Below are 20,309 nucleotides of genomic sequence, written 5' to 3' on the forward strand. Positions count from 1 at the left end.
GATGGTGATGGAAGATGGCAACCAAAATGTGTAAACAGAGAGATGAAGGGATTCAGGAACTTCTGTTGGCAACGGCTTACACCATGATAATCAGACAAATTCGAGGAACAGCAAGAGACTGCAATTTCCCCAGCATACTTTTTGCATCATGTCCTGCGTCCTGCTCGCTCTGCCGAGACACCACCCCCTCACCTAAACCATGAGTGTTTCCAGTAGGTAGGAACATGTCCTTAACACTTTTGCGTACAAAATTCCCTTGTCGCGTTTTCGTAGAAACTGTTTCCTTGCCAACCTATAGTGGAACCAAAGAGAGAATTTCATACTAAAAAGACTGCGACTTTGTCAGATAGGCCTATACCACTTGATTTGTCTAACTGAGACAGATGAAACCTCATTTTAGCTGAACTTTAGACCCCCATTTCTTACCAGGAAAGGATCCCTTTACAGCCAGAGTGGACTTGAAGAAAAGATTACAGCACCAATAATGCTGCATTCACATGCTCCTTGGATGGTCCAAATTTCCCAAGTTGGGAAATCGTTCCTGTGTGTTCATGTGCTTATAAGTCAGAATGTGGAAACAACATGGACACTACAAAGTAGATTTGCTGTATTTTATTGCTCAACAATGGGAGCTGCTTCCAGCATTCGTGTTACTTGTTATCAAGGCTACTGCAAACTAATCTAGTTTATTCTACGTGGACAGCAACTAAGGGTTACAACCGAATAGTATGTCACGATTTAAATGCTGAATGTAAATTTACACCATTAATGAAAATTCTCTAACGATCATCCAAGCATTTGCTTTCATCCACCATGTTTCTGCTTTCTTTCTGAGTTATTGTCCCGATTCGAGAGGGCGTTAGCGTGAATTTTCCCATTCGGAAACTAATTTTTCCGATTATTTTGACACCACATGAATGCTGGGTTACTCTCTTAATGTTCATATGGGCATGTGAGTATAACATTCAGACAGAATTTTAACGTTTCCCTTAACTCCAAATCATGGACATGGTCATGGTGTGGGATATTTCAGCTATTTCTTTTTTCAAATGCATGACCCTTTTTTATTTTACTTGGCTATTAGGAAGTCTGTGGTTTTCATTAACTTATGCACAATCAATATCAATGACTTCAGTTTTGCTAGACAGGTAGTCTATCACAACTAACATTTAATCTCTTATTTTCTTAAGTGTTATTATCAATGTGTGATAATGCAGATTGAAGTTTCCACTGTGTATCTTGTGATAATGTTACTAGTGACAGACAAAACGACTGATACACACAAAAATAAAGGATTGTACTGGTGCATGCTTCTAATTAAGCAGAGTAATTGTTTAAAATTACTTTGTAACATATAGAGCAAATTTATATATAAATATATATATAAAGCTCAACAACATGTCATCATCGTGCCTGCAGAGGTCATGACCCCACCCCTCAATCCCTGCCAGGTCAAGGGGTCACGCTGAGGACAACATTCTGCAGGCAGCCCTGCATTATATCTCATTTTCTGTTTACTTGTTTTGCAAAAACGCTACACTTGGAGTTGTACTAATTAAACAGTAACATTGCAACATGAGGCATTTCACAAGAAACTGTTTAGAGTTTCGCTGCTATTTGCCGGCGTGCAAAGCCAAGAATCCTCCTACCGGAGGAACTCCCTAAACCAGACACTCCCACAACCAGCACACCGAGGTCTGCGTGTGTCTGCAGAGCAGCTCAAAGAAAGACGAAACCAAACCCAGAGAAGAAATTATCAGGTTCATTTTCACACGTTAATTGTTAACAGGCTGCAGTTTTCAAGTAAAAGCCTAATTCAAATTAAAATTAAAAGAATCAACAACACGTGGGAGGGAAAACTTACTGCGTGCACTCCTGAGGCGAGGATGGCAACGGTGAGGCACAGGAGCAGCAGCCTGCAGTCAATGAAAGTGACAGCGTTATTGATTCTGATCAGTTAATCATGTGCAGTGCTCGTGCTCTGCGCTGAATTGCGCTCGTGTTGAGTTTACCTCAGATTCTTCAGTCCTCTGCTGTGTCGCCCTTGCATGGTCCCACTCATGCGCACCGCAAACTTAAGTCCCACGCTGCTGTGTCGCTTGTAGAGACAAGTTCTACAGCATGACTGCCCGACCTGAAGCACAGCAGTAACCCCGATGTTAATAAATTAACCTTTTATTGATGAGTCCATACATTTGATCAGCATGATAAGAGTCTCTGTAATTGTACAGCTATCATACTTTAACTGTTTGCTATGAAGAACCTACTACTTCACTTGCTGCCTTACGTGCTCACGGGGTCACGGGCTCAAAAGTTGTGATAAATAAGTTTTTCTTGAGTGAAAGACATTAATTTGGCATCATTTTAATAAAACGCGTTACTTACAGTCAGTCACCCCAAGCTCGCGCGCCGACGGTCAGATGAAGGAAACTGGGGGGAAGAGATGCGCTGGCTCCCGGACCGACAACGTTTCAGGTGACCGGTATCTGTGGCACCAAAAACCCCTCAAATATTGTCTCAAAAACGGCAAAGTGTGCCGAGTAGTCCCGCTGCTTACCGAGAAAAGTCAAAGTGTTTGTAACAGCAGGGTTGAGTCTCTTTGCATGGGTGAGGGTGGTCGTTTTTGGGAGGGGGTGTGGTGCAGCAGAAACAAGACCAAGTTGCATTGATCAGACCCTCACATCGTTTCAGACAAAGATGCAGCCAAACGTGCTGCCCGTGCTCCGTCGATAAACCGCGAATTACCTGAAGAAACAAGACAAGAAGCGGTCAACAGGTGGTTGTTTGTGGCCACTCTGCACTGTTGCGCACACCGCTTCCACCGCGCACCGCCAAGATGCTGTTACCGTCCGGCACCCTGCTTCTGCTGGCGGCTCTCTACTCAAGTGTAGACCTGACAGGCGCTGAGGTGAGTGGATCTCTAACGTGTTTGCTTGTGTTCACAGGTGTACCTGTACATAAAGTATCATTTGAACTGTAGCCTATCTGATTATGATCATGTGAGCGTCTTTCAAACTGAGGATTCTTTAACTTTCTCCATGTATAGGCTGTAAACTCATGCACACATATACAGTATAGTCTACGTGCATCCAGCTCTGCCTTATCTCTGATATATTCAGTCTGATGACACAGTTCATTAATTGTGTTCACTACTGTTTGTGCCTTAGTACTTGAAAACGTCCAACAAACATGTGTTTTAGCATCACTGAGAAGCACGTTCTTCGTTCCAGATGTTTTTGAATCTGTGGTGATTTTTTTTTTTGTGTAATTCTTTTCTTTTTGGTCGGTCTGTGTCATGCTCCTCTAAACACTTTGAGTTGGGTCTTCTCCCAGTCCAGCCTCCTTCAGTTCTGCTGTCGGAGAGGAGCAGAGAGAGAGAGAGCAGAGAGAGGGTGGGGCAGAGTGCCTACAGTAGCTGAAGTATAAGTGTGTGTGTGTGTGTGTGTGTGTGTGTGTGTGTGTGTGTGTGTGTGTGTGTGTGTGTGCGTGTGTGTTACAGACAGAGTGAATGTGTCTCTTTAGAATAGAGACAAATTTATTATGGTCTGCTTTCACTGCCCAGACAGCCAGAGAGGATATAACTGTATGACGTCCACAATAAGAAGTTGTTATGATACAAGAGACAGTGTTTATTTGATGTATAATATTAAACACTTTTTATGATCTACATTTAAGGAATTTTACCACAAACATTTTAAAACTGTTCCACTTCTGACTGTAAATCAGAGGGAAGTGTGACTATTCCCACTACATGACTGCTCTTTCATGATTTGACTTTGTCATCAGTGAGAATGAAGATTAACCACTGTAGTCGGAGCAACAGTTTTATTTTGCTGATAAGCTTCATTATGAGTTGTCGGTTTGTTATAAACAGAGATCCAATTGTTTCTCTCCTTATGCCAGTTCCAGTTCCTCAGGTCAAGATATCTGCTTAGCCCCAATCCAACACCAGTGCTGCCATTTAAATCTGAAAACCTCTCTGTGTGGAACTCATTACAATCATTTTATGTGGTTGGTGACCTGCCAGAACTGAATAGATGTCACCAGGAAGACTAAATCTTAAAATGGCATTGACACAATCTGTATTTTATGAGGCTCAGCCGATACTGATCTGCCATATTAGATTGGTGCATCCTTATACTCACATTGGTGGTCACTGTTTATTCATATTTTAGTGGGAACATTGAGAAGGGAAGGCTTTGCACACAAAAATCCAAATCAAGGATTAAATAAGGAAGCCAAGCTTTTGATCAGTTCAACTTTATCAGGTGAAATGTTTGACAAATGGGAATTGGACCAGACTAGATGGTGTCCCAGAAGAAGAAAGAATGGGCAGTAATTTGATAATGTGCAGATCCAGTTTCCACACATTCAAATTGAGATAATCCATGAATGAGTTTAATGGAAAACATGATTTGAAAGAGAAAAACATGTGCTTCAAGTTTCCCACCAACAACCGAAAAACTGCAGAGATTTTCAGCCTTGTTGGACTTTTTGTTGAAACCGTCAGCTTCTTCTGAAAAGGCTTGTCGTCCGATGTGGTGCTTTATTTTAAAGCACGGGTGGAGTTTCCATCAGAGAACATCTCTCACATTAGAGTAGCAGAAATCCAGGTGAGTGGGAGCAAACATTGGTTGCCTGTGGTGGCGGTGTTAAGATGAGGAAGAACAGGCTGTTCATCATTTAGTATTATTGCACAATGGAGCAATATGTGATGCTTCAGAGAAAATAAAACCTCATGAGGGAGCCTGGCGAGAGTTCCTTCATCTACCGTCGTTGTTTTGGGACATATCCTCAGCTGTGATGGATTGTAGTTGCGAGATGTTTACAACAAGTGAAAAAAAAAAAAAACACTGACAGAAATGATTCATGATATTGGTTGCATCAACTCAGGAATGGTATGATCTACATGTTCAAAAATACAGTATGTCACAAGAACTTGTGCCCAGCTTTTACACTGTGAGCTCAGTAAAGTCTCAGAGTTTCATACATCCGTCCATTTTCCAGGTCGTGCTGGAAGCAAACTGAGTAGAGTGGCTTTGACCTTCCTTTCAGGGAGCTGCGTAGGATAGAACTGTGTGATGCTGAGAGCCAACACATCAGGTTAAAGAAATCACCAGAAGAAACTTTTATCCACAGCTTGCCTGGATTTAGAAACACAAACACGAGACAGACACAGGTCATCTGGACTGAGGAGAGGAGAGGAGGTGTATATCTTTCTGAACATCTCTTCACTGATCAGATAACACCAATGAAACTGGAGTGTTGCAAGATTTAGATTTTTAATTCTTTTTTTTTCTTTTTTTTTGGTGGGAGTTGCATATTTTCCCATGCACCCATGGGAGGTTCAAAACAGGAAGTTTGTGACCCTGTCTGAGGCTTTTATCCATCCAAAGCTGCCCCGTGATCAGAAAGTGAAACAGTGACACAGATACTACAGCCTCTAATGCAGTCATATTTATTGTGTAACTTAACAGCTTCCTCTTGAATACATTTGAATCTGGTACAAGAAGTAAATACTGTATCTGGCTGATGTCCACAAGGTGTGTCAGTGTGTTCATCTCTTCTCAGAGATGTGACGTTGACTGAGGATCAGAGCCTCCTGTTAATGCGTGCAAGCACTTACAAATGTGATAACCCACAGCGCAGACGGGGTTAGGCTGACTTCAGAAAGGCGGTAATAAAAAGATAATATATGACTACCTTCACCCTCTCTATTTAACGATGAAGCAACAAGCTAATATTTAGATCTTTGTAGACCTTTGTTCCCATTTTTTTTCTCCCACTGCATCATTGGATCCTGAGTGAATTTCTGCACTGTTTATGCAATATCAACAGAGTAAAGTTTCTCTCCCTTGGCGGTCATTTAATCTGGTCAGAATGAGTCATTATTCCTAGAGAAGCATGAGGAGGAGGAGGAGGAGGAGGACGAGGGAGGAGGAAGGAGAAGGGCAGATTAGCAGATTCCAGGGTGAGAGTTGGTGTGTGGGATGTTGGATGGAGGGATTGGAAACATCACTTGCTGGTGGGAAAGAAGAACTTCTCTGTACTGCCAGGTTCCTGCTAAATGGCTTGGCCATGATGTTCCAGGACAGGGTGAACCCCAGGGAGGATGAGCACAACTCCAATGTGGAGGAAGCAACACTGAGAGCTGTTAATCCCCATACACTCTGAGGAATGTGCGCTTATTGTCGGTTGAAAGCTGAGAATCATGATCAGGGCTTGATCTGCTGGTCTTTCCGCCTAAAGTGCAGACAAGGCTCCTTGTTGTTTGGTCTAGGCCTGATCCTGGTAGACCAACCTCCTCCCTAAACCCCACCCCACCCCATATCCCCCCACAGAGACAACAGCTGACTCTGTCACTGCGACTGGCCACCAACCAAGCGATGCACCCTGGGAAGACACAGCCGGCCTGACCCCTGTGCCCGGCGTTGTAAAAATGCCTACATTTGGAAGAGTTGTGATTGAGTTTGCGTCTCTGTATTTTGACAGGCGTCTTTGGGTGGCAAAGATAATGCTTCTCTGACCTTGATACTCAAGTAGTGTGGCAGGTATGCCCCACTTTCTGCCTCTGTGTGTGTTTCTCTGTGTGTGTTCCCTGTCTCTGCCAAGTAAGGAGAGGATTAAATAGTGGTTAAACATGGTAAAGCCCCTCTCAATTCCCTGTGGTCCAAGCGCCAGCGAGAAGGCATTTCATTCAGCTTCATCACAGCTGCATTTTGCGTTTTTCACAGAAAAAACTTATTTTGTCCCACGATGATATTTTCACTTTAACTACCCTGGGATCAACTTGAGTGTTGTCCTGGAGATCGGTTACTTCCCCCGCTGTGTATTGTTATGGTGAAAGTGCAATTAAGCCGTTTAACTGTGAAATTGGTGAGTCATAAATGTCATTTGTGGTTTTGGCCGAGATGGTGTAACAGTATACGTTTGTCTGACAGGGAGGTGGGAGGTGGAGAGTGATGGGGAAGGGAGGCTGTTAGAGGAGGGAGGTGACGAGCTTCTGAGCCCCAGAAGTGGAGGAATGTGTGTCGGAGCCAGAGATGATACCCCGTGGCAAATCTTTTAGTCTCACTCTCTGGTCCTTGACCTGAACCTCCACCTATCGCTGCCAAATTGTCCAACTGATGGAGGATAATCAAGACAGCAATGATGGTCTCATTAGATTTATGACTTTCCGTTTTTTAGTATTGAGCCACACGAGGTGAAGAGAGAAGTTTTGGCTGTCGTCTGCTTCAGCTGTTCTCTTTGTCAGTCTTTGGCCTGAGAAGCTTCGGTCTCGTCCTGCTTTCCTTACAAAGGACAGGTGCAATACTTAAGACTGGTGTTTAGTCAAGGTTTCCGTTGAATGCAAATGTTTTATTACTTTATTGCAACCTTCTTATTATACTTTAGGTCTGTGGTTACGCTGTGAGTCTGTCTTTGTGTTACCTCCACAGGACGGTGCAGTTCTAGCTCTGGGTGTGTCTGTGTTTGGGTATGTGTTTGTGAGTTCACAAGCTACAAAGCTACAAAATTGCATGCTTCAGTGATCTGGAGAAGGTTTATGTTGATCCATGCAAAGAAAAAAAAAAAAAAGAAGTAATTCTTGGGTTTGTTTCCACATGATCTGACTGGACTGGTTGATGTGAGACTTTGCATGTTACTGCATCTTTTTAACGGTTTGTAAAGCAGCTGAAGTCTGGTGGATTCATGCGGCGCAGATTGAAAAAAACTCAGAAGTTCGTCAGAATATTTAAAAAAACTTTTTCTTTGAAGCACCTCAGTCCCATTAAATCAGTGCTGGTGCACCCTTAACTGAAACCTTCTCCATGGCATTTTTGTCTTTGTTTGACAGAATGAAAACGTAGAGAGTCTCAGGTAGCAGAGCGTCTCATCAGCACATGAGACGTCTGAGTGACTACTCGTTCATCCGGTGTAACATCCATACATAATAAAGCAATTTTTTCATGCTTTACCTGTAATTGTTGCTGCTTTTGTTCCATGTAGAGCTGTGCTGAAAGATTTTTGGAAGTCCTGAGTTGGAAAACTGCTTTAATATCTGACACAGAAAACCAGCCAACCTTTTCTTGCTCCTGTATTACACCAGCCTTGTGTGTGTGTGTATGTGTGCGCGCGAACATGTGTACAGTGATATAAAAACCCTGGAACTGGCTGATCTCCCCATGGCAGCAATGAAAACCACATTGGTCATGCACTGTACTATTTCTGCTATTAAGTGTCCCTCCTGTTCCTCTAATATAAATATACGAGCTCTGTCTTCTCAGACAAACATCATCGTGTCTGTCCCTTCTCCATACATGTCTTATATTTGCTTATCAAGTCATTAACTGGCTATATATTTAAAATAAAAAACTTGACGTATTTTTGCTGTATGTCACACTACTCAACACATGATCCAAATCATCCAAATCAAATCAAATGAATAGCTGATCTTTTATACCACACTGCAGAACTGAACCTTCCTGAATTGACGCTGCATCAGGGGATCAGTCGGAGCAGTTGTGGTTTGGTTTCTTTAGTTAAAGAGCACGGCACATAGCAGACGAAGCCCCATTATATAAGTAGTTCAGTCAAAGAGAGAAATAAATACTGTGACAGAAGCAACATGTACTAAGCTCAGGCGGGCATTTGAGAGAAAATGAGCTCACACGACCCATATTGGACAGGTTCATGGTGCAGGAGCAGGTGGACTCTCTCATTTATACTTGGCTTTTTATTTCTGAACTTCCTGGTCACCAGTTTGAAGACTACAGTACCAGTGAGACCTTTTTTTTTTTTCTTTTTCTTTTTTTTTTTTTTTTTTTTACAGTTGACCATTAAATTAGGGTCATTCCATAAATTCTTCTTGTTTTTCTTTAAGCCAAACCTGGGAACTCTCATCACCACTCACACTGCATCCAGTTGATCAGGTTAGGTTTTATGTGTTGACGACACCAGCTGCCCCAGGCGCGCGGGGTCCCTCGGTTCTCGACAGGTTTAAGATGCCGGAAAACGCAGCAACTGTCCTCAGCTGAGAAATAATGTTTTAATGTTTTGAAACTATGCCCAAGAATAAACTCCAGCAGTACCTGTGAAGTCACATGCTACACAGTCTGTTATGATTTTCCTGCCAGAGGGAGCTACACACCTACAGATTCCTCTCTCACAGACGCGTATCGCTCTCTTTATGGCGTACATATGAGATGATTAGGAGAGAGAGAGAGAGAGAGAGAGAGAGAGCAAAGGACAAGGTCAGTTTCTGATGGCAGATTGAGCCATGATGAATACAGAGGAACTGGAAAAAGAGAGCACATGATCCTACAGATGAGACAGCCACATGCTTCATATTTGTCCCATTAAAAGTCAACTGATTAATGCTCTTGCCAAAATGCGTCGTATGTGGTGTGTGACGCCTTTCAACAAGTCTAAGCATCAGATGAATGGAGGAATTTCTTATTTTCTGTCAGGTGAACATGACAGTGTCTGGTTTTTTGAACTCTGTCTGTGCCCTGCACCTCTCACTGTAGGCCTCTCCTCATCTCAACTGAGCTAGAGTTACTCTGAAGTTTTACCAGACGTGGTAGCACTGGAGTGTTATTGCACTCAATTGACAGAGGAGGACTGATAGAAGAAGCAGATTGTGAAGCAGATCCAGCTGTAATCCAGAGGACCTGAGAGTCTCTGTGTATCCATACCTACATCCTTGAACCTCTTTCCTGGAAGAACAGATGCTTTATTCATCTCCTTCTGTGATGCTCTTCTTTGCCTCTGCTGCTGCTGGGGGTTGCGCTCTGTCAACTTGCTGGACAATGAGAGTTGTTCATTTATGTAGCTGTTATTCTACTGAAGAAAAAAAAAAAAAGCTTTAATCAGATAACTTTGAAAAGGAAATAATCTAAACTGGTCGCATGAAGTGGTTCACATCGGGAGAAGGGGAGATACGCTAATCTTTCAATGCACAGCTGAGTCTAGGGATAGATTAAGACGTTTTTTAGCTGATACGCAAGCAGAGCTGCTGTCAGTGCTCGGCATCTCTGAGGCCTCAGGGCGGCGAAGTCTGAAAGTTACAGTCTCTCCATATGCTCAAACGTCAGTGATGCTAATGGTGATGTGGGAGATAAGGCCTGATATGGAAACAGGAGAACAATAGAGAGCAGCTCTGCCTATTAGATAGCTATCGACTGAAGTGTTCGGCCTGATAATGGGGCTAAAGGGCTCAATTATCCATGAGTTGGTTGCAGACTTGTAAGTGAAGTGGCGGGAAAAGGGCCGTCTTTCTCTGGTCCTTGGAATTTCCTCTTTCTCGCATTTACTCTTCTAGTGCCACCTCAGTTATGTCTTAGATAAAACTCACTGTGTTTGTAGTCATGGTATTAATTTCACAAGGGGATTTCCTCTTTTGAACCAACATCAGTGTGCGTGCACAAACGGAAAAAAGGACAAGAAATAGAGCTTACATGCACACACACTTCCTGTATACAGTATGTATACTCCCAGCTGGACTTGTCAACCTGTATAACAGTGATGGTAATGCTTCTTTGTATAGATTACTAACTCACATCCCAGGTGCTTCCATGTTTAACATGTGTGTCTATGCTTGAGACAGAGGAAGACAGTTGATTTTTTTTTCTTTTTTTTTAAATTTAGTTTTTAAACTTTCTTTTTCATTTGAAGTTGTGAAAAAAGATGAATAACACAACTGAAAAATGAGGAGTGTGTGAGAATATTCCAGGATGGATGTATTCGGTTGGCACTTGAGTCATAGAGGTCATTCCTTGTCTTCACGTGCTGACGTTATTCCCAGATACCAGAGCACTCTTGAGAGAGACGCGAGGCTGACCCAACCCCTTCTTGTCTTTGTGAGCATAAAAGGCAAGGAAGAGGCCTTCCTCCTTAGAGAAAGAATGGCTTCCTAAATCCCACATCCTGTGGCACAGTGCAGCACATTCACAGAGGAGCTGAAGCGCTCCGAGCTCGGGAGCCACTCGCATGACCTGAACTGGCTCTTTCTCAGAGAAAACAAACGTCTTAACAAAGTAATTGTTGCTCTCTCTCCCTCCTCCCATCGCGCTCTGTTTCCACCACCCCCTGAACAGCTTCTCCCTCTCATTGCATCAATACCAGATTTGTTCGCAGAGGAGACGTGCAAACTCTTTTCTAGTTTATTGTTAATTCTAGGCCACAGGCATCCAAAACCGATGCAGCTGCAAACAGTCGAACGAGAGAAAGAAGTGCAGAGGTAGAGAGCTTTCGATTTGATGTTTGTGTTTATTGGTAGTAGGGCCTACTTGGACCGATCCTGTTCCTGTGGGATTGTTGAAGAATGTTATTTTTTTCACTATGTAGAACAATAACTGCCCAGACCAGTGATATGTGGGCGAGAGAACAGAGCCCTGCACACAAAAACCAAAAATTCCAGACTACACTACTGTAGCAAGAGAAACCTGTCAGTAGCTAGCCGGATTCCTGTTCTTAGATATGAGTTTTCTGTGGCAGAGAGGCAGCGTCTCCTGCATTCAAGGGCTAAAAAGAATGTTTTTTTGTTTTTTTTTATCCTCAACACAGATTCAGGGTGAGACTGAAATCATGGGTGGAGTCCTAGTGTGTTGTATGTGTGTGTTTGTGCAGTCATTAGAGCCGGAAAGTCCCCTCTAAGACCAAAAGATTAGTAGGAGTCTGGCTTAATTTGTTAACAAGATAACACTTCATCCACATGCAACACACACAAACACTTCAACACTGAGGAAGAGCAGAGTTATCAAGATGACCCTTACTTACTGAAAGCTCGGTTTGAACGTCCAAATCCCCTCTAACGGCCTGACTACAGGTCACAGGTCAACAGGATGAGGCAGTGAGGGTCATGTGGCTGGTCAAGATGGGATGTGGATGGACTGGCTGATTAAGGGAGGTCATGGACCTTTATAATCTAAGGCAGGAATATTGTGTAGGATCAGCTGTGGAATTTGACTAAATGCTTTTGAGTGAAAGGCCAATTGTGTTTGGTGTTGTTCATGACAACTAAAGTGTTGTAATGAATTATAATGATATTGTTTGATTGAACTAGTGCACTTTTTCTGGCCTCTTTGGCTTCAGTCTGATCTATTCAAAAGTATCACGACTGCCACACCTCTGGTGTTCTGAACATGTACAGTGAGCAATCTGCAGAGAACAGGAGTCCTTTCCAGCAGCTGGACTTATCCCACTAGCACTTGAAAATCAGCCAGTTCTGATGGTTTTCATATTACCCCCACACACGTACAGTACAAGCACGCACACACACACATACACAACACTGTGCCAACCAGCAGGCCCTGAGAAATTGTCTAAAACAATTTTCCCATTTGCTGAGTTCATTTTGCACGTGAGAATTCCTGGCTGGACTCTACAGTGTTCCTGCTTCATGTCCCATGTCCACTGACATGTTCAACGACTACTGCAGTCCTGCTGGACGAGCTGCATGTTTGCTGCTCTGTCCACAGCTGGCCATGTTTGGCTACACATGTTAGAGCCCAAACCTGCATGACATTGAGAAGTGGGTGATGTATTTGACGTTTTTTTTTTTTTTTTGTTAGAGATGCAGTTTTCTTAACTTTGAAACACCACCGCTTAAAGTTGTTACGGTCTCCTGGCCTCAAATTTGATGACAGGAAACATTAACCTGGTCACACTTGGTCATGCATGAGCAGACTGGCGACTGAGTATTGCATCTGTTAACTTTATCCATTAACTGTGTGTGGGTGTGTGTATTTGTGTGGGTGCACATGTTCGTTCTCATATCTTTAGGCAGAGACTTTTGCTCCGTCATTTCTTATATTTTCTTACAATTTTGGATTCCCTCAGGGAAAGTGTAACGTAAGGATGTGACCTCAGGAAGTTAAAGGTTTATGATTTCAAGGAGTGTTTGTGTTCATATCTGTATATCTGTTGCATGTATGTAATTCTACACATGCTCATCCAAACGTGTTTTTTGCAGGCATGATTTGGGCCTGTGTGTGTGTGTGTGTGTGTGTGTGTGTGTGTGTGTGTGTGTGTGAGAGAGAGGAGAGAGAACAGCTCTCTGCAGATGCATCTGCTTTTGATTACAAAAGCCTTGGGTGTGTTTGTGTGGTGTAGATAAATACCTGATGCCTGCAGCCAGAACAAGACATGTTTTACATCAAGTTGGTCTCAGCAAATAAGCGCTACATGACTCTTTAAATAAAGGAAACAGAAAACACAACCCTGTTTTATTGCAGAATGTACACATATAATATGTCTGTTGGTGTAGGAGAATTTGGATTTGGCCATGAGTTCTTCTGGAGAAGTGATGTGAAACTCCTGTCTGCCTGTTGTTTGTAATGCTTAATGAGACGACCTTGTGTCTGTCAGGTATTTTGTGCAGTGAAGTGGACATTTGTTAAACGAATAGTTCCATAATGTGGGAAATATGCTGATTTGATTTCTTGCCCAGAGTTAAATTAGAATATTGATACCACTCTCATATTTGTTAAACATGAAGCTACAGCTAGCAGCTGGCTATCATAGCTCAGCTTAGCACAAAAACTGGAAAAGGGGGAACAGCCTAATGGGGCTGTATTTAATCTTTATTTTTGTGTTTTTAAATAATAATTTAAGTAATAATTTAAGTTAAATTATATAATATATTACTGTTACTATTCAATTAATTGTCATGACTTGGGTAAGGTGACAAAAAAAGCCACTACAGTTGCCATTTCTGGTCTTTTCTGGTTTGATTTAAGGCTGAATTTCCCTACTAAATCAATCGAATGTGAAACGGCGCCTTCAAACATGAATTTTATGCACTGTAAAGAGGAGAATATGAAATATGTGTAGAGAATCTAGTTCACATTAGCAGTTAAAATGAAAAATTGGTTTGGGCTGGTTTTGATATCTAATGTGGCAATAAAACATGCTGTTTCACATGGTAGCGTTCCAGTTAGCACACGTGCAGCTCACCCTCACACAGACACGCGTGTTTACGGAGCAAGTTGCACCAGGAGCCTTGTCTTCCAAGTAAGGCAGTCAGACAGAAAATTCCCCTCCTCCACTTCTATTCTCTCATCACAGCCTCAGTACCAGAGAAGGCCAGGAATGTCAGAGCAGCACAGGTCAACTCAGCAGAGACTGAAAAAAAACTTGTCCTCCTCCACTTATCTTTTAGAATTTTATTTAATTCTGTTTATTTCTTCTCTCTCCTGTTTAAGTGTGTGTGGCTGAGGACTGTTGTGGGAACAGCATAGTTGCGGTCAGTAGCACCTGTGATCTTACTGGCTGAGAAGAAAAACCTCTAATAAATACTCAGAGCCACAGAGACGCTGGAATGAGTCAACAGCGCCGAGACACTGATCTCATGCAGTTTTTGTGACGTCAGAATCAGCTGTGTGGTAACAGCAGTATGACTGTAGTCCGTGTATTAATCCTGTTGCTGCTTCGTCTATTACTAGGCATTGTATTGCCTGTATCGCTGTGCGCTTCATAACTGTCTCATTTAACGACGCTTAATGAGCCGTGCCGCCAAAGTGAGATCGTTCTGACGTTTAATGGAGTAAAACTATCCTGATTGTCTCCATATGGAAGCCATGATCCATGAGCAGTCTTCATGAGTCTTTATGGAGTGACTTACACAGGTTAAATAGCTACGCCACTGTAGCAAATTGACTGCAACAGCGCAGGATCCTCTTTGATGGCTTGTAATGTTGGTGCAGCATGAATGGCCTTGAAACATTTGTTATCTGTATAGGAAATGAGATCAAGTTTAAAGAGTCACAGGAGCATGTAAGACTCACTTCAACACACTGAAAGAAAAAATGAGCTTTATAATGTTATTTCAATGGGACTCACTCAGTCTACAAAAGAACCCAGATGTTTATGTGAAAGTACAATCGGTTAAGCACTGTTGCACAATATTTACCCGCAGGACAAAAAGCCAAAATCTCCTCGGATGTCATTAAGAGCAATTAAATCATCCAACATAAAATCAACCCAAACAGCGGGCCGCCCAAAACAGAACCAAATGTAAACGCAAAACCAAGTGATGCAACAATATGGCTAACTTGTGTACTTCCTTTCACATGGGGAACCTGGTGTTTGTGTATACATGGCTGAGAAGTCAAGCCAGTTTTCTTTTCTCCTGCACTACACCCAGGCAAAACAACTCAGTCACAGAGATAGTCTAGATCTCAGATATTTTTGGGCTTTTGTTGGAATAAACCCATGTGAGAAATCGAGGTGGCAAAATACCACTCAGGTGCCCTTTTGATATCTCCAGGGAAGCAAGTCGTGATAGGAAGGAATTTCCTCTCTGTCAGTATGTTCAGGAGTAATGATTAGAGCAAACAAAAGCTCTTCCAGTGTCAGTTGGACATGCCAGTATTGTATTAAGATAGCTGTAAAACAAAAAGAAAAAAAACAAATGTAACTATGGTTTAACTACACTCAAGGGAGTAATTGAGCTACGGGTGTAATAGAGTAGTTGTAGTTACAGGTGTATTGACGAGAAGAAGGGCACGCATAGTTTACAAAACTCTAGAATACAATGAACTGTTATCAGTTTTCCCTCCTCAGTGAAATCCATATCAATGTGGAAGGAAGCCCCCCCCCCCCAACGCTGAAAAAGATAAACTGAGAGAGACAGTTCTCCAGTCAAGTCATTTTCTCTGGCTACACAGACGTTTTAAACACACTAGGCCAGGAAAACTTATGTTTTGTCTTCTGAAGTCTTCCAAAGCACTTGTTTCCTGGTTATATGAGTCACAACTTTGGTACATGACTGTGGCTAAAAATGGTCAGCTTCTTATTGGCTCAAGTTGGCTGCTGGCTACGGCCTTTATTACTCTCTCTCTCTCTCTCTCTCTCTCTCTCTCTCTTTCTCTCTTTCTCTCTCTCTCTCTCTCTCTCTCTGTCTCTGTGTGTGTCTCTGTTATTATGTGATTATGTTTTCAGTGAATTTCAGTGAAAGGTTGCTTGTGTGTGTTCTGAGTGAGAAGAATTAATTTAATCCAATTCATACAGCCATAAATACCATAATTGCAATGCCTTGACTGGATCTAATGAAATTTGTCTGATAGCTATTATGTTAGGCTATTTTAGTGTTGGGCTTTTAATGGGGTTTCATTTGCCTGTGTGTGTACTGAATATGAATATACACGTGTAAGAAATGGGAAGTGGGATATGAAATGACAAATCCTCCCACACTCACCTACCCCGGGGGTTTGTGAGATACTTAAGCGGCAGTGGGAGGTAATGGCAGGAATGTGCTGGGAATGTGATGTTGTTTTAAAGGAAAGTCTGTAGATGACATCGACCAGATGTTTGTGGGAGCTTCATTTTCCTTTAACATGGAAGGAAAAACTCAAGCGAAACACCTACAGCTGTTGTAAATGTACAGTATGGAGCAGGGCAGCGATGGGAACGCTTCTGCCCCCATGTGGTAATAATTAGTACTGGGGGCAGCAGGGAGTGATTTGTGAAAAGTGCTTCAAGTAAGATTAAAGAGCCGAACATTTTTAGGAGACGGTGAAGTACACTTGCCATGTTTGGAGGTCGGCTGCGCTACATGAGGAGTGGATGTGCCCACTTTGGCAAGAAGAACAGAGGTAGTGAGTCACACAGGCACGGAAAGCTGAAGCACAAAACCGAATGACTTGACCCCGCAGGCTGCGAAGAAAGTGACCCTCTGTGTAGATTTGGGAAAAATCCAGTTGCCTTGACAGAAGCTAAAAATTGTGCAAATAACCTTTTCCCCCTTTTTCCCTCCATTGTTTAACCATCGTACAGATTTACGATGCCTCAAGTCTGTAACAGGATGTTTCATGAGAAAATCGAGGTCAGGAATGCAGCTTGATTCTGTGTGGATGAGACATGGTACGGTGTTGATTGGTTGTGGAAAAGTTAGTTCTTCACCCTGAAGGCCTGAGCGATGCAGAGTTTAACATTAACACTGCACAGAAACTGATTATAAGCAACGAGCACTGCAGGAGAGACTAGTGACTGTTGCAAATCAAGCAGCCTAAGCAGTTGGAGTAGAGATGAAAGTTCATTCTTGACCTTGGAAACAGTAGTTGACAAAACAATTTCAGCTCAAGGGCCATTTAATAGCTGTTCTGGAGCTTTCGATTGTATCACACAATCTTCCACATCAGATGCAGTTTGTTCAGCTGTAATGGAATTGTCAATGCTCATTTGTAAATATTTATCCAACTCCATCAGCTGAGGAAGATTGTGTGATAAGATTGAAAGCTCCAGAAAAACTACTAAATGGACTTTGGCATTTGCTGTTTCCGTGGTCGAACTTTCTGAATTTTTAAGCTCTTTAAAGTCAACATGGATCAGAAGTCCTTAAGATGCTCAGAAAATGGATCTGCTGAGGAAGATTTTGTATGACTGAAAGTACAAGAAATACTGTAGAAAAATGCTGTTTTCATAGTATTGTATGTCATTTATTTCTGTGCCATAAGGTGAGGCCAGTTACTACACATAGTTGAAATCTGCGAAAAATAAGAAATCTATAAAGCCTGATATATGCAAACTGTTGTGTAACAGGCAGTACTTGCCTCAGCCATGATGGAACTGCTATTGCTACGGATCGTATGTGGATTCAGTTATGCAACAGCTCTATACGCTCACCTTTGGTTTACATTAAAAGTGTTTGTGTTAACGTCGGGATCTCTGGACCAGCGTCTCTCGCTGGCCGAGGCCTGTAATCTCGAGGGCAAACATGACTCATCACTTCCTCTCCTGAGCTCATCTTACGTATCTAATGATGTCAGACATATCAAGCAAGTGTTGTTTAAACATCAGGCCCTTCTGGGATCAGGCTTGATGAAAACCCCCAGAACTTCTGACACATTACGCAGAGCACTGAGATATATCAGTCTACGTTATGAAGGCCTGTGAACGTGCGTCTTTGGCATGCAAAAATCTTGGTAGTTACACCCAGCCCAGTCCTCTTCTTCTGTTGGCATTTTATGTGTTGCCTTGCCAACCCTGGCCTCAGTAAACAATCACAAAGACACTCTCATATACACACAATTATGATAAGGGACTGTTTTGCACAGCGCCCAATAAATGTAAACACTCTGCAAGCATACGTCATATTGATTTTTCACAGCTTGGTGACATCCAGGCTTGCCATCCAGACTTAGGAATGGCATAAACACTTGTCCAGAGACACGTGAGGCTGTCTGCTCGGAGAGGTTTACTGGCTCTGATACAGATTCTTCAGAGCTCAGTGACTCACCAGCCACTGTATATTCACAGCAGACATTAGCACTCATCACGGTAGAGTCTCGGGGTTCTGCTCAGTCTGTTTGCTCTGTGGAAGATCAAGCTGTGTGGGCAGCATAACATCATCTTCATCTCTTTATTTTCTCACGGTCTGTGGATCCAGCAAAAATCCACATGTGCACTCTCTGCACCGAGCTGGTAGTCTGAACCACAATGGAGAATACTCAATTGCAAATAAAGGCAGAGCATTTAGAATATCATTTGAGTAAATATATAAATGTACTTTACTACAGTATATAACACTATTGGATGACTGACATAGTCTGCACAGAATTACAGTCAAAGCCCACCACTGCATTCACATTAAAATGCATGTATTGTAAAGCAGATACAGGAAGTGATGAGTATCAAATGTAGCTCTGTGTATTAAAATGAACTGACTGCAGCAAACAAACAGAGCAGAACAGAAAACTGTATTTGATGCCAGTCACTGTCTGTACTGTATGTTCTTTTCATCATGGGCTTGTGTGTGAAGGCCATCATCCATGATGTAGGCCTATTGAAATGGTATTTGTGTCAGGGATGGTTCCATGGCTTGTGGTATAGCAAGATAGCGATGGCCCTCATCATGCTATATACCCGAGGATCTATATGATAAGGTCCTCTTAAGATCCCTCTTTCCTGCAAAGCCCAGATACCAAATCAGGCAGTCATCCACTTCATGGCTGCGAGACTCATTAGCAAGACGTCCTTTTTGTGCAGATGACAGTTTGGTCTTTGTACCATCGCTCCCCATCTGGTGTTTGGGTTTATGACGATGCATAACGGACGTAGAGGGAAAACAAACAGGAGAAATCAAAGAAATGCTGCTTTGATCCACCTGCAGATTACTGCGCTGTGTTTGGAGATCCAGCAGTAGACATCACAGGGTGGTGGCTTTTCATCTCACACCCAAGCACACAGAGCGTCCTCATTGTTCGTGTCAGTTTGAGGTTTGGATTCCCTTGTCATGCCTGCCAACATGCAGGAATGTCTGCTCAGCTAAGTTGTGTCTTAAAGAGGATAACGAAAACTGCAGACAAAGAGAAAAAAAGGGGGGGGGGGCAGACAGAGAGCAACAGGTGAATGAGGGAATACTTAAGCAATATATTACCACAAGCAGCTGTGATTTACTTTAGTGGTGCTGACAATTTGCAAGCGTGATCCCTCATTGCATTAGCGTGCCTTAATTCCCTAGGTGAATTGTCAAAAAAAGTCATGTTAATCCAGCACCGGGAGCTCTTATTGCTGGTTTGCCATAATATAACACACGTGTGTTTCATTCACCCTCCTCTGCTGTTAGTCCTCTGACACTAATCTGATCTGAAGCAGGTGTTCCTGAAGGTTTGTGGTGGTATGTTAGAAAAAAACAATTAAGAAACCAGAAGTGCAGAGGTGAGATGGAGTGAATGAGAGGTGTGTGAGGGAGCACGAATAGGAAATGACATTGTGCAAGAGGCCACACATGTGCAATACAATGCAAACAGAGGGGAACAAGTGCACAGGGACAGAGTATGGGCAGCTGGGGCTCATGATCTTGAGAGTGAAGTCTGTTTCCCATGGTTTCCCATGATTCTAGGGCCACATATTGATTCAGTTATCAGGTATGTTGGAGAGGACTGTGTGTAACAAGGAAGACAGGGAATAGGTTTGGCCAGAATAATGAGTTATAGAAAATGTAAAATTAAGAGTGACTTATGTATGAGATGTCAGGTTTAGTCAGTTAGGAAGGGATCATGATGAATGATAATGGAGCCGTTTATTTGTGTGTGTGTGTGTGTGTGTGTGTGTGTGTGTTTGTGTGTGTGTGGGGAATGAGAGACCGGTCGAGAGAAATATTTGTGGGCAGCATAGCTGTGCACTCTCTGCCCAAGGCTGCAGAGCCTGTCCAAAGCTCTGACAGGATTTTGGCCGGACGCCTTGCACGTGAGTCTAGCAACAGCTGGAAGATGGAGGGAAAAGGAGGAGAGGAGCAATGGAAGAGAGAGCCAAAGCAGTGGAAGCCAGTTCCCAGGCTCCAGCCTCTGGAGACCCCTGAGGAGAGGAAGCGGGTGGAGGGGGTG

The 20,309-nt window shown here is 42.8% G+C and overlaps 2 protein-coding genes across 3 annotated transcripts in view; one reads left to right on the plus strand and one right to left on the minus strand.

The window, feature by feature from the left end:
- Positions 1-2,549, minus strand: part of col4a2 (collagen, type IV, alpha 2) — a 65,921-nt gene extending 63,372 nt beyond the window's left edge. For both annotated transcript variants that reach the window (XM_023415948.2, XM_023415947.2), the window contains exons 1-3: positions 2,386-2,549; positions 2,013-2,134; positions 1,865-1,916 (exon numbers count right to left, since the gene is read on the minus strand). In XM_023415948.2, coding sequence (XP_023271716.1) covers positions 1,865-1,916; positions 2,013-2,062 — 102 coding nt within the window. In that variant the 5' untranslated portion in view covers positions 2,063-2,134; positions 2,386-2,549. The remainder of the gene's footprint in view (positions 1-1,864; positions 1,917-2,012; positions 2,135-2,385) is intronic.
- A 138-nt stretch (positions 2,550-2,687) lies between these two features.
- col4a1 (collagen, type IV, alpha 1) overlaps positions 2,688-20,309 on the plus strand; it is a 38,500-nt gene continuing 20,878 nt past the window's right edge. The window contains exon 1 of the mRNA XM_087176478.1: positions 2,688-2,908. Coding sequence (XP_087032604.1) covers positions 2,837-2,908 — 72 coding nt within the window. The 5' untranslated portion in view covers positions 2,688-2,836. The remainder of the gene's footprint in view (positions 2,909-20,309) is intronic.

The sequence above is a fragment of the Seriola lalandi genome, unplaced genomic scaffold, assembly GCF_002814215.2.
Source record: "Seriola lalandi dorsalis isolate HSWRI2012SDOR001 ecotype SW California unplaced genomic scaffold, Sedor1 jcf7180002054559, whole genome shotgun sequence".
Lineage (NCBI taxonomy): Eukaryota > Metazoa > Chordata > Actinopteri > Carangiformes > Carangidae > Seriola > Seriola lalandi.